General features: G+C 39.7%; 1 protein-coding gene across 1 annotated transcript in view; it reads right to left on the bottom strand.

Moving 5' to 3' along the window:
- HSD17B11 (hydroxysteroid 17-beta dehydrogenase 11) overlaps positions 1 to 12,824 on the bottom strand; it is a 38,484-nt gene extending 25,660 nt beyond the window's left edge. Inside the window, exons 1-4 of the mRNA XM_021702307.1 lie at positions 12,183 to 12,824; positions 4,965 to 5,072; positions 1,857 to 1,988; positions 83 to 189 (exon numbers count right to left, since the gene is read on the bottom strand). Of these exons, the coding sequence (XP_021557982.1) occupies positions 83 to 189; positions 1,857 to 1,988; positions 4,965 to 5,072; positions 12,183 to 12,392 (557 nt within the window). The 5' untranslated portion in view covers positions 12,393 to 12,824. The remainder of the gene's footprint in view (positions 1 to 82; positions 190 to 1,856; positions 1,989 to 4,964; positions 5,073 to 12,182) is intronic.
- Between the last annotated feature and the right edge of the window lie 542 nt (positions 12,825 to 13,366).

Below are 13,366 nucleotides of genomic sequence, written 5' to 3'. Positions count from 1 at the left end.
ATGGTAGTTTTCATTAGACAGGGTAAGAAATCACACACAAGTTAAACATAGAAACAGATTAAGGAAATACATGCTCACTTACCAATACGCAAGTAAGAAGGGGACCCCAGTATGACCAGCTGCTGAAGCCAGAGTGACAATATGGCCATGATTATTCTCCATCATCACTGGAAGAAATGCTTTTGTAGTCTAGAAATAGTGTTTATTAAGAGAAAAAGATATATTGTTATTTCTGATTTGCAGACCCATTGGGAATATTTCCAAACAAAGCTATATTTTGTTAACATTTTTCCTAGAATTAAGGGAAAAACCCAATTAATTGCCAAATGTGACAAATTAAGGAGACTGGATAGGATGCATAGATTGGAAAAACTATGCAAAGCAATGGATACTGAAAACTTTGAGAATCCATTTCATTTAAATTATGAACTTCTAATGTCCCCTGATCCTCTACCCCTTTTGTCATTGATGTTTTCTATCATTTCATATATTGAATAGATATAATAATCTAGAGTTATCAAAAGAATTTATATGTAATGTGAAATTGTTAGAAAATAATTTGGTTATGTCAGCAAAATACTGAAATGAATAGCAATCTTCCAGTAGTCACTGAATGATTCATGCAATAAATATTTACTGAGCACCTACTATGTGATGGGGATTCAAAAACATTAAGACAATGCCCTATGTTTTAATAAAGGCAGAAAGACAGGCAAATTCATCAGTTGTAATGCAGATACAAAGACAGATGCCAATAACTTGGGAATACTGACATAAAATAATACTGCATTTTCACTAATTCTAATATTCTTTAGAGATTATGTATCCCAAACTCACATCCAAGAAAACTTTGAGGGACCCTTTCAGTAACTGGCTATTTGGGCAATTTTTAGCCTCTTTAGAAACTCTCTCTCTCTCTCTTTCTCATATATATATATACACACAGATATATATATCTCTGTATCTGTATATATTGCAACTGTATATATATATATCTGTATCTGTGTGTATATATATACACATATATATGTATATGCACATATAGATATATATATTATAGATATATATATACATATATATATCTGTATCTATAGACCTTGAATGGTGAGGTTTATGATAAAGTTGGCAACTTTGGGGCCAGAAAATACTCAAGGCCTGAGTCTCATGAGAATCCGAAAGCAAACTGGGCTCACCCTTAAAAGAACCACACAAAAGGACTCAGATGACCCCTAATCCCTTTCTTCATAAACAATGTCACATAGATGTGAGAATCTAGTTTAAAATTAAAACATATATAACACCTGAAGTTTATTATTAATTAATTATTAGTATTAATATTATTAAGGGGGGGAGGAAGAATGGTTGATGAGATTTGGTCAGAGCATGAAAAATGACTTTTTTTTTTTTTTTAAGTCTATTTATTTTTTTTAATAATCTCAACCCAACGTGGGGCTCAAACTCATGACCCAAAGATCATGAGTCTCATGCTCTTCCAAATGAGCCAGCCAGGAGCCCTGAAAAATGACCTCTTCGTATATTATCCTTAGTACCTACAGAAAACTTCAGTATTAATTTGATACATTTTTATGTCTGCTGAAATCTCCACTTTAAGATTTTATTTACTTATTTGTCAGAGAGAGAGAGAACATAAGCAGGGGGAGCATCAGGCAGAGGTAGAAGTAGGCTCCCTGCTGAGCAAGGAGCCTGATGCGGGACTTGATCCCAGGACCCTGGGATCATGACCTGAGCCAAAGGCAGACACTTAACTGAGTCACCCAGGTGTCCTGAAATCTCCACTTTAAACAGTCTTTGGGTTTTACAAAAGGGAATGTTTTCATAAAAGAAGTCATACCTACCCAGAAATGTGCAAGTACATTAACTTCAAAAGTCTTTTCAATCTGAGTATCTTGTGTTGCAAACAAATCCGATGTGTAGACTACACCAGCATTATTTACTAAAATACTAACATCTCCAATTTCTTCTTTCACCTTTAAAAATAAGACAAATATCTGTATCATTAAGAGTTATGAAGGAAGGTTTACATGCAAGGATTATTAAAGAACTATGTGTTCCTCTATTAGATGTGGGGGGGGAAAGCAGTTTTGTAATCTATGTGCCAATATGGAAAAAAGAACCTTTTAATCTTAGGTACTTAATTTCAAAACAGCTCTACCTATAAGTCTGGTTAAGTAGAAGTTTTCTTTTGCAGGTTAGTCTTTTGACTTTTGCTCTACTGATTTTACTCTGAGAGGCATCTGGCTAATAAAAACATAACCAGTGGCAAAAGACAAAAAACAAAAAAACAAAAAAAACCCCAGCATTTATTTTTTAAATACTACTTCAAAAGGTAAGCAAAAAAATTTTTTTTAATTAATTGGCAAATGCAGGGACCATCTGGGAATCTATGTAAAACTGATTATACCATTAAGCTGGTCACATCTTCTATTTCTTTATTTTTGTAGTACAAACTATTTATTTTGTTGCTCACCAACCTTCCCCCCTGCAGGTGACAGTTGGCCTAAGGGCTGGCAAAGCCAGAATATCTTATCTGATATTTTTACAGTTCTTTGAGTAACTAAGCTTCTTGGTGGATAGACCCTAGAGTTACAATGCATTCTGTTACACATTGTGTTCCAAATAAAAGCTAACTTCTGTTAAGAGTTATCATATTTAGATAGTGCTACAGTGTGCTGGGGGACTGAGGGGGAGGTGGCAAATAGCCTGTTAAAGGCTTTCATTGTGCTATGCATTTTGCAAAATTTCATTATTTATCTCATTTAATTCTCAAAATAATTCCATGAGCTGGCAACTTTTGGTATGCTCACTTTAGAGATGAGAAACATGAAACACAGAATGGCTGTTTCTTGCTCAAGGTCATGTGACTATTCAAGGTCACATGGAGCTGAGACTCTCCCAGACCTTCTGACCTCAGAGCCCAAGACAAACCTCTAAGCTCAAACAGAAAGGAAGCCAGGAGGTGGGATACCCATCAGCGACCCAGTAGGACACCAGTGTGCCAACAGCTGAAGGCTTGTCAGCCAGAAATGAACTTCATCAGGTCGTATTTAAAGTATGAAAGAGTCAAGCTAAGATACTGGGCCCTTGGTCAACACTATTTGTACCTATAGCCACGTCTCTAGCATGATATGAAAACTGTCGTTCAGAATAATGCCCCTCAGTTACTGAGAAGAACAGGACAGGGTGTGTGGTTGAAGTGGCGAAGGTGCTGTAACGCCTCCAAACTAGCGTGACTTAAAACACAAATCGCTCTTTTATGCTGCCAAAGAATTTGCCCAGACACACTTGTCCCTTCCTTCATCCTTGGGCTCCCCATCATCACCTATTGTCTCTCCACACCGTGAATGTCTGCTCTGCACATTTCTCAATAGTGAAAGCAAGCCATGAGTTTAAATGCTTAGGTGACACAAAAATGTCCTGATATTAAAGTAACCACATTAAAATAACTTCAAAATATCTGATTATCACATGTCATTGTGCATATTCTGTTAAGCATATTGTTTATCCTTGAGCAATTTCAGTAAAAACACTAGGGTTAAAACCCATGGAATAGGTTCAAATAATGAAATTACCTTTTCCAGAACAGCCTATTCCCAGATGAATCTAGACATGATCACTGTGTGCCAGGGACTGATCCAAAGACTTTACATCATTAATTCACTTAATCCTCCTAACAACCCTGAGGTGGGTACCGCTGTGATCCCCGTATTATAACTGGGGAAACTTAGGCACAGAGAGGTTAAGTAACGTGCAGTGATAGAGCCAGTGGTAACTGGAAGAGTGTACATCTCTCTAAAGGAAAATCACTGTTAATTTAAGTAAAATAGTAACTGTTAAATGCAGAGGTTTCTTGTCTACAGGCCTTGCTCTTACTGTACCCCTCCCTTCCAGGAAAGCTATTTCCCACCACTAGCCTGGGTAATTTCTACTTAGTTGGTTTTTTGTTTTGTTTTTTTTAAAAGGGGGGGGGGGGGGGGGGGGGGGGGGGGGTGGAGTGTGGGAGGGGTCAGAGGGAGAGGGGAAGAGAGAGAATCCCAAGCAGGCTCCACACCCAGCACAGAGCCATACACGGGGCTCGATCTCACGACCCTGAGATCATGACCTGAGCTGATATCAAGTCAGTCACTTGAGACACCCAGGTGCCCCAATTTCTACTTATTCTTTTGACTTAGCTCAGGCCTCACCAGTAATAGACGCATTAGCTTGAAATAAAAGTTTACAATTCAAAAACAGAAGTTAAAAATGTCCTCAAATCTAAAATTCCCTAAACAAGGAAGTTCTCAAGGCTGGTTGAATCAGAATCTTTATACTGTACTGGATCAGATTATCCAGGGGTAAGGTCCAGGAATGTGTATTTTAAGGAATTTGCCCAGATAATTCTACTGACTTTCTTACTATTGTAGTATTTCGTTAACAAGTATATGTATAAATGCGTTCGGAGTGAAGCTCCATTATATACACATAGCATATTTCAGTTGTATATAGAAGAGGCAAATACTGCTTTATAGAGATAAATCTATGATGAAAGTCTGATAAACAGTTAAATTTATCCTAACTCCCTAACCCAGTTCTTTGACTGGGCATCTGAAGGCCCCGTCAGTGATCTGCAGTGTCATCCAAGAATTTACTTGTAGTAGAATCACATGGGTGAGGCGTGGGTGGGTATGTGGGGTACTAAACGGGCAGATTCCTGGGCCTAGCCCCCGATCCACTGAAAGCAAACCTCAGGCATGTCATTTTTTAACAAGCTCTCTGGAAGATTCTAGAACACACTGAAGTCTGGGAAACTCAGTTCTAGGTTCTAGTTCTGGGTCTGCCACTAGCTGGCTGCACAACCTTAGGCAAATCACAAAACTTCTGCTACTTTGTCTGCATCCTGACAGTGTCATCTCCAGGATCCCTCCAGGCTCTGACATGACCCGATCCTAACCAATGCAAAATTTCACCTTCTTCGCAGAGCTGTAAATATCTTCTCGGTTACTGCAGTCTACCACAAAGGCATAAGCCTTCGCACCCAGTCTCCTGCATTCAGCAGCTGTGTCCTCAATTCCGTGCTAGAAAGGCAACAAAAAGTTTGATAAAGAGAACGAAATAAATGACATGAACATATTATATCAACAGCTGAAAATAATTAAGAATAGTCAGATTGTTTGAACTAGCGTTAGGCAGGAATTTAACTGGACACATTTTTGTCAGGGATATAGGTACACTTTGCTCTTAGTACTTTGAAGATTCTTTTATTTGGAACCAAACTTAAAGCAAGCTTTTTAAAGAACATAAAAATCTTAAAATACTAGTTTTGTATTCATGAATTTTACATACTTTGTGAATGTGTGTGTGTGTATTCCATATCAAGATTTAAAAAAATAATATTTAGCTTTTTCTTTCTGTCACTAAAAACTATCCACATACATCAATTTTCTAGCTAAATAAATAAATAAATAAGGGGTTAATTACATTCATTCATTCATTCACTCATTCTTTTAACATTTTAATGTGTAGGTCATAGTCACGGTGCTTAGAAGAACCTTACAGATAGAAATATGAATGAGACAGAGTACTGACCTCAGCAAGTTCACAGTCTAGTAGAAAGAAACAAAAAGTAAGTATAAGATTTAGGTAGGACATATGAAATTGTTATTGTGTCAGAATAAAGGATTGAATATTGGCAGTTTCACATGGTTCAAACTAACACGTTGTGGTAAGTATAACAACAGAAAAATATACAGAAAGTTATGGGAACACTGAGAAGGGGCATGAAATAGAGTTCTAGAAGAAAAGGTACCAGGGGCACCTGGGTGGCTCAGTCGTTAAGCGTCTGCCTTTGGGTCAGAATCCCAGGGTCCTGGGATTGAGCTCCGAGTTGGGCTCCCTGCTTGGCGGGAAGCCTGCTTCTCCCTCTCCTGCTCCCCCTGCTTGTGTTCCCTCTCTCGTTGTGTCTCTGTCAAATAAAGAAATAAAATCTTTTAAAAAAATAAAAAAAAGAAAAGGTACCAGAGTAGGGTCTTAAGGGTGAGTAGAACAGACAGGTAAAGAGAGGGGAAAGGACAGGCAGGCAGAGTGTAAACAAAGGGATGGGTAGGAGAAAGGTCAGTAGGAAAATATTAGCAGATTGGCGTTGCTGGGTCATAAAGCTCAAGGCCGGTAAGAGTCCAGATTAAAGGGCATTGTGTGGGGCGCCTGGGTGGCTCAGTCATTAAGCGTCTGCCTTCGGCTCAGGTCATGATCCTAGGGTCCTGGAATCGAGTCCCGCGTCGGGCTCCCTGCTCTGTGGGAGGCCTGCTTCTCCCTCTCCCACTCCCCCTGCTTGTGTTCCCTCTCTCGCTGTGTCTCTCTTTGTCAGATAAATAAATAAAATCTTAAAAAAAAATAATAAATAAAAATAAAGGGCATTGTGTGTCATACTAAGTTTTATCCAAAAAGTTAGGAGGGGGGCACTGATTAAATTACAGAATCAGATTTGTGTATTATACTGATTACTCTTGCTAAAGTATGGAGAACAGACTTTAGGGGTCAATACTGCAGGAAGAGAGAAACATTAGTAGGCAGTTGGCAATGATTCAGCCAACAGATGATACAAGCTTGAACTGTGGCACGACTATAAAGAATGTAGAGAAGAGAATGAGCCTTAAAACATATCTTTAGGAGGCAAAATCAGCAGGGCTTGGGGACAACATGAGGAAGGTGGGAAGAACCGAAGCGACGTCCTTCCTTTCTTAGTTTAAGGAACTGGCAACACAGTGTTGCAACAAGTCAGATGGAAGTCACAAGGAGAGTGGAATTTGAGAGAAGGAATGACGAGCCCAGCCTGGAGTGCTGATTTTGTCACCTTAAATTCATGATCAGACCATAGGGTTCTGTTTTTGTTTTCCTTTTTTTGGTTTCCATTTTTGCTTGTTGGTTTGTCTTTACCGATTTTGTAGCTTTTTCACTGTAAAGAATGTCTCAAACCATACCTTGGATTGAGGGTTAGTCTGTGAACTCTGCAAGCCAAGAAATTATTGTCAGCTAATGCACAAGTGGGTGGACGTACTACATTTACCCACAGAGAGAACGGTAGAGCAGAACGCTAGTGTGTGAATTTGCTGGTAGTCTGTAATTCCTCTTGCAGAAAACCCAAATCTGGACAGCCAGGGAAAGAATTCGCAGTTCGCCCAGTGAACTTACTGTGACAGTAAAAGAAATAGGGTGTTTCCCTTTTGCTGAAATCTCTCACACAAACTGTTGTTTGTCCTCTGATGAGGAGCCCTTATTCCCCAAGGGGCATCAAAATGTCTCAAGTAAACCTTATGCTGCCCTCCTGTACCTAACAGGCAGCTTTGGGCCCCTTCCTTTAAAAGTATATTTCATTAATGTAGTATATACATACGATGGAATATTATTCAGCCTTCAAAAGGAATAAAACTCTGACACATTCTACAGCATGGATGAACCCTGATGATATCAAGCTTAGTGAAACAAGTCAGATACAAAAGGACAAATATTGCATAATTCTAGTTATATGAGATACCTAGCATAGTCAAATACACGGAGACAGAAAGCAGAATGGTGGTTGCCAGGGGCTGGAGGAGAGGGGGCTGGGGACTAATTGTTTAATGGGTGCAAAGTTCCATTTGGGGATGACGAAAAAGTTCTGGAGATGGATAGTAGAGGTCATTTCATAACAATGTGAATGTACTCAACACAACTAAACTGAACGCTTAAAAATGGTTAAAATGGAAATTTTTATGTAATACATATTTTACCACAATAAAGAAAGTTTTAAAAAGTATATGGTACTGATTCTTTGGGTATTCACAAAATTCAGTTCTTATTTAGAACAAATTCTACAATAAAACTCCATTTGCCCTTTATTCCATTTGTGGAGATTTGCTTAGTACTGGTTAGCTTTCTCCACCAATGGACAGAGTGTGAAGTGACAAACATGCCCTTCCTTTATGTCTGCAATCATGCTTTGCCTATTTCCCTGGTCTTCCCCACTTAGGGCCAAGGTATGTACTCCACACCTCCTGAACTATGCAACAAATTTAAGTTGGAAATACTGCCAGGAAAAATCTTAGACAGTCTCCATATTCATCTGGTAAGAAATAAAAAATAAACAGACCTTTAAAATTTTTCTCAGCACAGTGGAACTGCTCATCATTCTTCAACATTTCCCTTGTTAACCTTTTTCCTAATGTGCTGGATTCAGTTCTCAATTTTTATTTTTTATTATTATTTTTATTTGTTTTAAGATTTTATTTATTTATTTGAGAGCGAGCATGCACGCACATGTGCGCAAGAGCATGAGCAGGAGAGGGGGCAGAGGGAGAGGGAGAAGCAGACTCCCCGCTGAGCCAGGAGCCTGATGTGGGGCTCGATCCCAGGATGACGGTATCATGACCCAAGCGGAAGACAGACGCCCAGCCGACTGAGCCACCCAGGCGCCCCTCAGTTCTCAATTTTTAATCCTGGGCTCTCCTTTAAGACTTTACTTATCATTCTTTGCCTCTATCCCCACAACCAAAGCTTTTTGCCCATTACCTAGACTACTAAACATCTACATGTTTTTCTGATTCTTTCCATGTTTTTTTCCATTCATTAATTCACTTTAACATTTGATAAACAGTCTTTGAGTATATATTAGGTGCTCACTACTTGCTATAAATTTATCTTCACAGGGACGCCTGGGTGACTCAATCAGTTAAGCTGCTGCCTTGGGCTCAGGTCATGATCCCAGGGTCCTGGGATCCAGTCCCGCATCGGGCTCCTTGCTCAGCGGGGAGCCTGCTTCTCCCTCTGTCTCTGCCTGCCCCTGCTTGTGCTCTCTCTCTCTCTCTCTCTGACAAATAAAATCTTTAAAAAATTAAAATTAAAAAATAAATTTATCATCACAAACTTATCTAATGAGGCATGGGGGTGACACTGGTCAAGAAATGTGATTATCTACATAAAACAATAAAAAATTCATGGCATCTGTCTCAGTAGAATAACAAAGCTGAAGCCACCACTAATCCCTCCCTAAATTCATGCTCCTTTTCTGTGGACTTCATGATGAGTAGGAAGATGTCTGTCCACAACATCCTGAGAAGGATATCTTTGGACATTGCTATCCTTGCTGCTTGACTTAATCTGAGAAATTTGTCTTTGGGGACAATTTGTCTTTGAACCCTGGGGGGAAAGAATTTGATCTGGCCCCTCCCTGCCCTTCCAGCTTGGTCTGAAAACAATCTGAAACTCTCCTCTTCTTCACTCATTCTCTATATAGCCACCAGCCCAAAAGTTTTACATCTCTAGGTTCTGCTGCCTGGACTCCTTGAAATTTCCACCCTACCCTCCCTCCTCAGTCAGGTTTAGTGGTTCTCAGACTTTCATAATTTTAAAACCTGTAAAATTTCAAGAAAAGTGGACTGCAGTGTATATACTGAACTAGGACTGCCAATCTTTTATTTGGCCGTATAAGGACATTAAAACCAACACAGAAACTATCAGTCCACTATCATTGTAATTTCATTAAATATATATGTATGTTTCATCCACAAAAAAAAGTGGGAAAGATATAACCTTAAAACAACAGATGGTTTATTTAAATTTAATGAATTTAACATAATAAATACTTACTACATTGTCTTTAATTTTCTGACCACTGCCGCTACTACCTCCCTGGTCTACAAAACCAGCATCATCTCTTGCCTGGATTACCACTAGTCTGCTAACTGCTCTCCCTGCAACCCAACAGCCTAGAATCTGGCTCAAAACCCTCCACTGGCTCCCCCAGGAAAAGCCGAAGCACAAACAATAGCTTACGGGAAACTTGATGATCTGGAGCTGCTGCTACTTGGGTTTCTAGACCAGCGCTGTCTCATAAAATATAATGCGAGCCACGTACCTAATTTTAATTTTTCTAGTGGTCACGCTGGAAAAAATAAAATTTAATTTAGCAGTATATTTTATTCAACTTAATATATCCAAAATATTATTTTGGAATATTTGTTATTATGAAATATTGTATTTCAACATGTAGTCTATATAAAAGTTGTTAGTAAGATATTCAACATTCCTCTTTTCATACTCTTTGAAATCCTGTGTGTAATTACACCAACAGCACATCTCAATTCAGATGAGCCACATTTCAAATGCTCAACAACCATTGTGTTGGAAAGCACAGATCTAGACTTTTCTTTTACTTCTCTCCCTTCCCTCACTCTGTGCCATGCTTTGCATTTGCTGATCCCTCTCTGCAAAGATATGGGAGGGGCTGACTGTACCCTCTGCCTCTTCTGATCTTGACTCAACTATCTCCATCTCAGGAGGCTTTCTGTGTAAGATCAACACGTTCATCCCTGCCCTTCCCACCATAAGAGTCTCTATCCCCTTTCATATTTTACTTTTCTTTATACTTATCACCTTCTAGCAATCACATAATTTATTATACACCATATCTTGTTTACCGTCCCTTGTTCATGAACTTTGTGCTTTTCTTTTTTTTTTAATTTTTTAAAAAGATTTTATTTATTTATTTGACAGAGAGAGACACAGCGAGAGAGAGGGAACACAAGCAGGGGGGAGTGGGAGAGGGAGAAGCAGGCTTCCCGCGGAGCACGGAGCCCGATGCGGGGCTCGATGCGGGGCTCGATGCGGGGCTCGATGCGGGGCTCGATGCGGGGCTCGATCCCAGGACCCTGGGATCATGACCCGAGCCGAAGGCAGACGCTTAACAACCGAGCCACCCAGGCGCCCCAACTTTGTGCTTTTCTTACTGCTGTGTCCTCAGTTCTGTATTACAACAGTGCCTGGCAGATAGTAGGCACTCAATAACTATTTGCTGGATAAACACACTCCACTCCGAATCAGAGAAAATTTTGTACGAACAAGCATAAGGCATTGGGAGCCATTAACACAGATGTGTAACCTAATTCCTAGCCCTAAATCCTCTAATGTTGGCTTAAACTTCACTTTGTGAATGGATAATAACTAATGTGTGTTTACCGTATGCCAGACACTGCTAAATGCTTTGTGGGCACTATTTGGTATAATCCTCCCAGTCCTTTAAGGTAAGTACTGTTATTTTATCCATTTTGCCGAAAAGGATTCTAAAGCTCTAGGAAGTTAGGAGGTAGCTCATGAAGAGGTGGAGAGCTCCACTGAGTTTGACTCTACCGCCATGTCTGACATCAGATTAGACTGGGACTAGTTTGTATCTTTCAATGCATGTATAATTATTTAAAGTCTATTTTCCCTACAAGATTACTCGCCTATTCGCCACTGTGTTCTTACTATCCATGTAACAGATACTCAATAAGTACTTGTTGATTGCTATCTCAACCATCCACTCACTGGAGAACTATTATCTAACTTCACATTCCCTGAATTTTTGTTTACAGCTACAGCGCTGGATGTTGACTAATGTGTAAGGGATGGCTTTTCAGGCCCTCAGGTGCCTTGCAGAAAACTCTCTGTCCATCTACCACTGGCCATATAAAAGGTTAGGTTCTAAGTCCTCCTCTCTTCCTTTAAGCCTACACCTATTCTTGTAAATCATTATGTATATTGAAGAGTTTTTTCTTTTATTTTTATTTAAAATTTTTTGTTTAATTTTGCTTAAGTAAACTCGAGGCCCGACATGGGGCTTGAACTCAACCCCGAGATTAGGAGTCGCATGCTCTACTGACTGAGCCAGCCGGGTACCCCGAAGAGTTTTTTCTTTTATACTGTTTTTAACTAAAAGATGATTTTAAAAATTATTTTTGGCAATTGCTATGATACAGTAATATTGCTTTCTGTTGGGTATCTTTTAAAACCACTTATCTCAGTAATGGCAAGTAGGATTTTTTTCTTAATAGGTGCAAACCTCTTAATAGACTAGCTTAAAACCATTACTCTTTCCATTTGTTTAAGATAGAGGGATCAGTGAAATCAGGCTCTGGAGGAGACCACAGATTCTTTTCTGGGCAAAAGTAAGGATACATTTACAATGCAAAATTAGTGATGGGTAGTAACTGGGAATCTTATATCCTCTAGGTCCATTTATCCTGTAATCATAAACATTAATGGATCTATAAAATGCCAATAGTAATTTTTTTCTCCCTACTTTATAGAGATGCTGTACAGGGTTGTTGCCTGAAGAATGCATCCATGACTACGATTAAAGGTGCCAGAAAGTAAAACATAGGAAGCACTATTACCTTATTTATATCCCACAGAACCAGTGTGCTTTTAAGTTTGGCAAATTCATAGGCAGTTAGTCTCCCAATTCCGTGTCCAGCTCCAGTAATCAGGACGATTTCTCCAGTAACTGATTTTCTCTTCTTAGGAATAAAAAGCTTCAGGAGAGACTCTAGGGTGAAGATGATCAGCAAGGGCAGAAGCTGGAGGCACTGCAGAAAGAATTTCATCCTGGTCGTTGCCGTGAGCTTTTGGTGTATCTGCCTTTCGCCAGTCACTCTAAATTGCTTCTGGAGGGCGATTCCATCCAACACCGGAGAGAGTAAAAGCAAAAGCAAGGAAGGGCTCCTTTTATCAAAGAGAAACAACTCTGAAACCGTTCCTTCCGCTGGGCTGGGCTTGGTTAGGTCTTTCACAATTGGTTCGGGCTGCAGTGCGGAGCGGCTGCTCGCCAGCTCAGAAATCTGGGAGGGACAAAGTCCAGAGGAGGGCAAGGCTTCCCAGTCCGCTCGTCTTTGACCCACTACCTCCGGGTCTTGCGAGCCGACCCTGGAGGCTTAGCTGCCGCTTGTTTTCCTAAATATGGTCATTCCTCTCCAAGTTACAAAGATCACTGACAGTGTCCGCAGTCCAGATGCTTCTTTGAAATTTGATCTCACCACCAGTGAAGGGATGCAGATGTAGTTTCCTATCTTAAAAGGGACGTGGGGAGAAGGTCAATTGTTCCGCAAGCCCCCCACCCCCCCCCATCACGAGAAATTATGCTATCTCACATTCTGGTTTGAACTAAGTGCGATTTCTGGAGGGCAGAGAAAATGTCCTTTCAGGGGCAGCGATAATCAAGGCCCAGGAAAAATCGTATCATATCATAAGGGATTGTATCCACAAGGAAGAGCAGTGTATTTGGATAACCTTTTTCGCTCAACCTGTTGGACCTTGTGAAAAAAACATATTACACTTAAGTAATCGTATCTTTCTCCAGGTTAATAAATCACGGCTTCCAGAATGAATCATAAAATAGAAAGAAAATCACCTTGCATAAAGATTACCTATGTAATTTTTAGTTTAGTAGCCTATTTATATAAGTATTGGTTACTGAAAAGAAAAAGACCCAATTCTGGGTTTGTGTGCAGGAAGAGCTTAATCATTGTTTGTTACATGTTTTTTGTTTTTGTTTTTTTTTCCAGTTCAGTTCTTGATAATA

Source organism: Neomonachus schauinslandi, chromosome 2 (genome assembly GCF_002201575.2).
Source record: "Neomonachus schauinslandi chromosome 2, ASM220157v2, whole genome shotgun sequence".
NCBI lineage: Eukaryota > Metazoa > Chordata > Mammalia > Carnivora > Phocidae > Neomonachus > Neomonachus schauinslandi.
The sequence above is the reverse complement of the archived record's forward strand: the minus strand, read 5'-3'. Positions and strand labels throughout refer to the sequence as shown.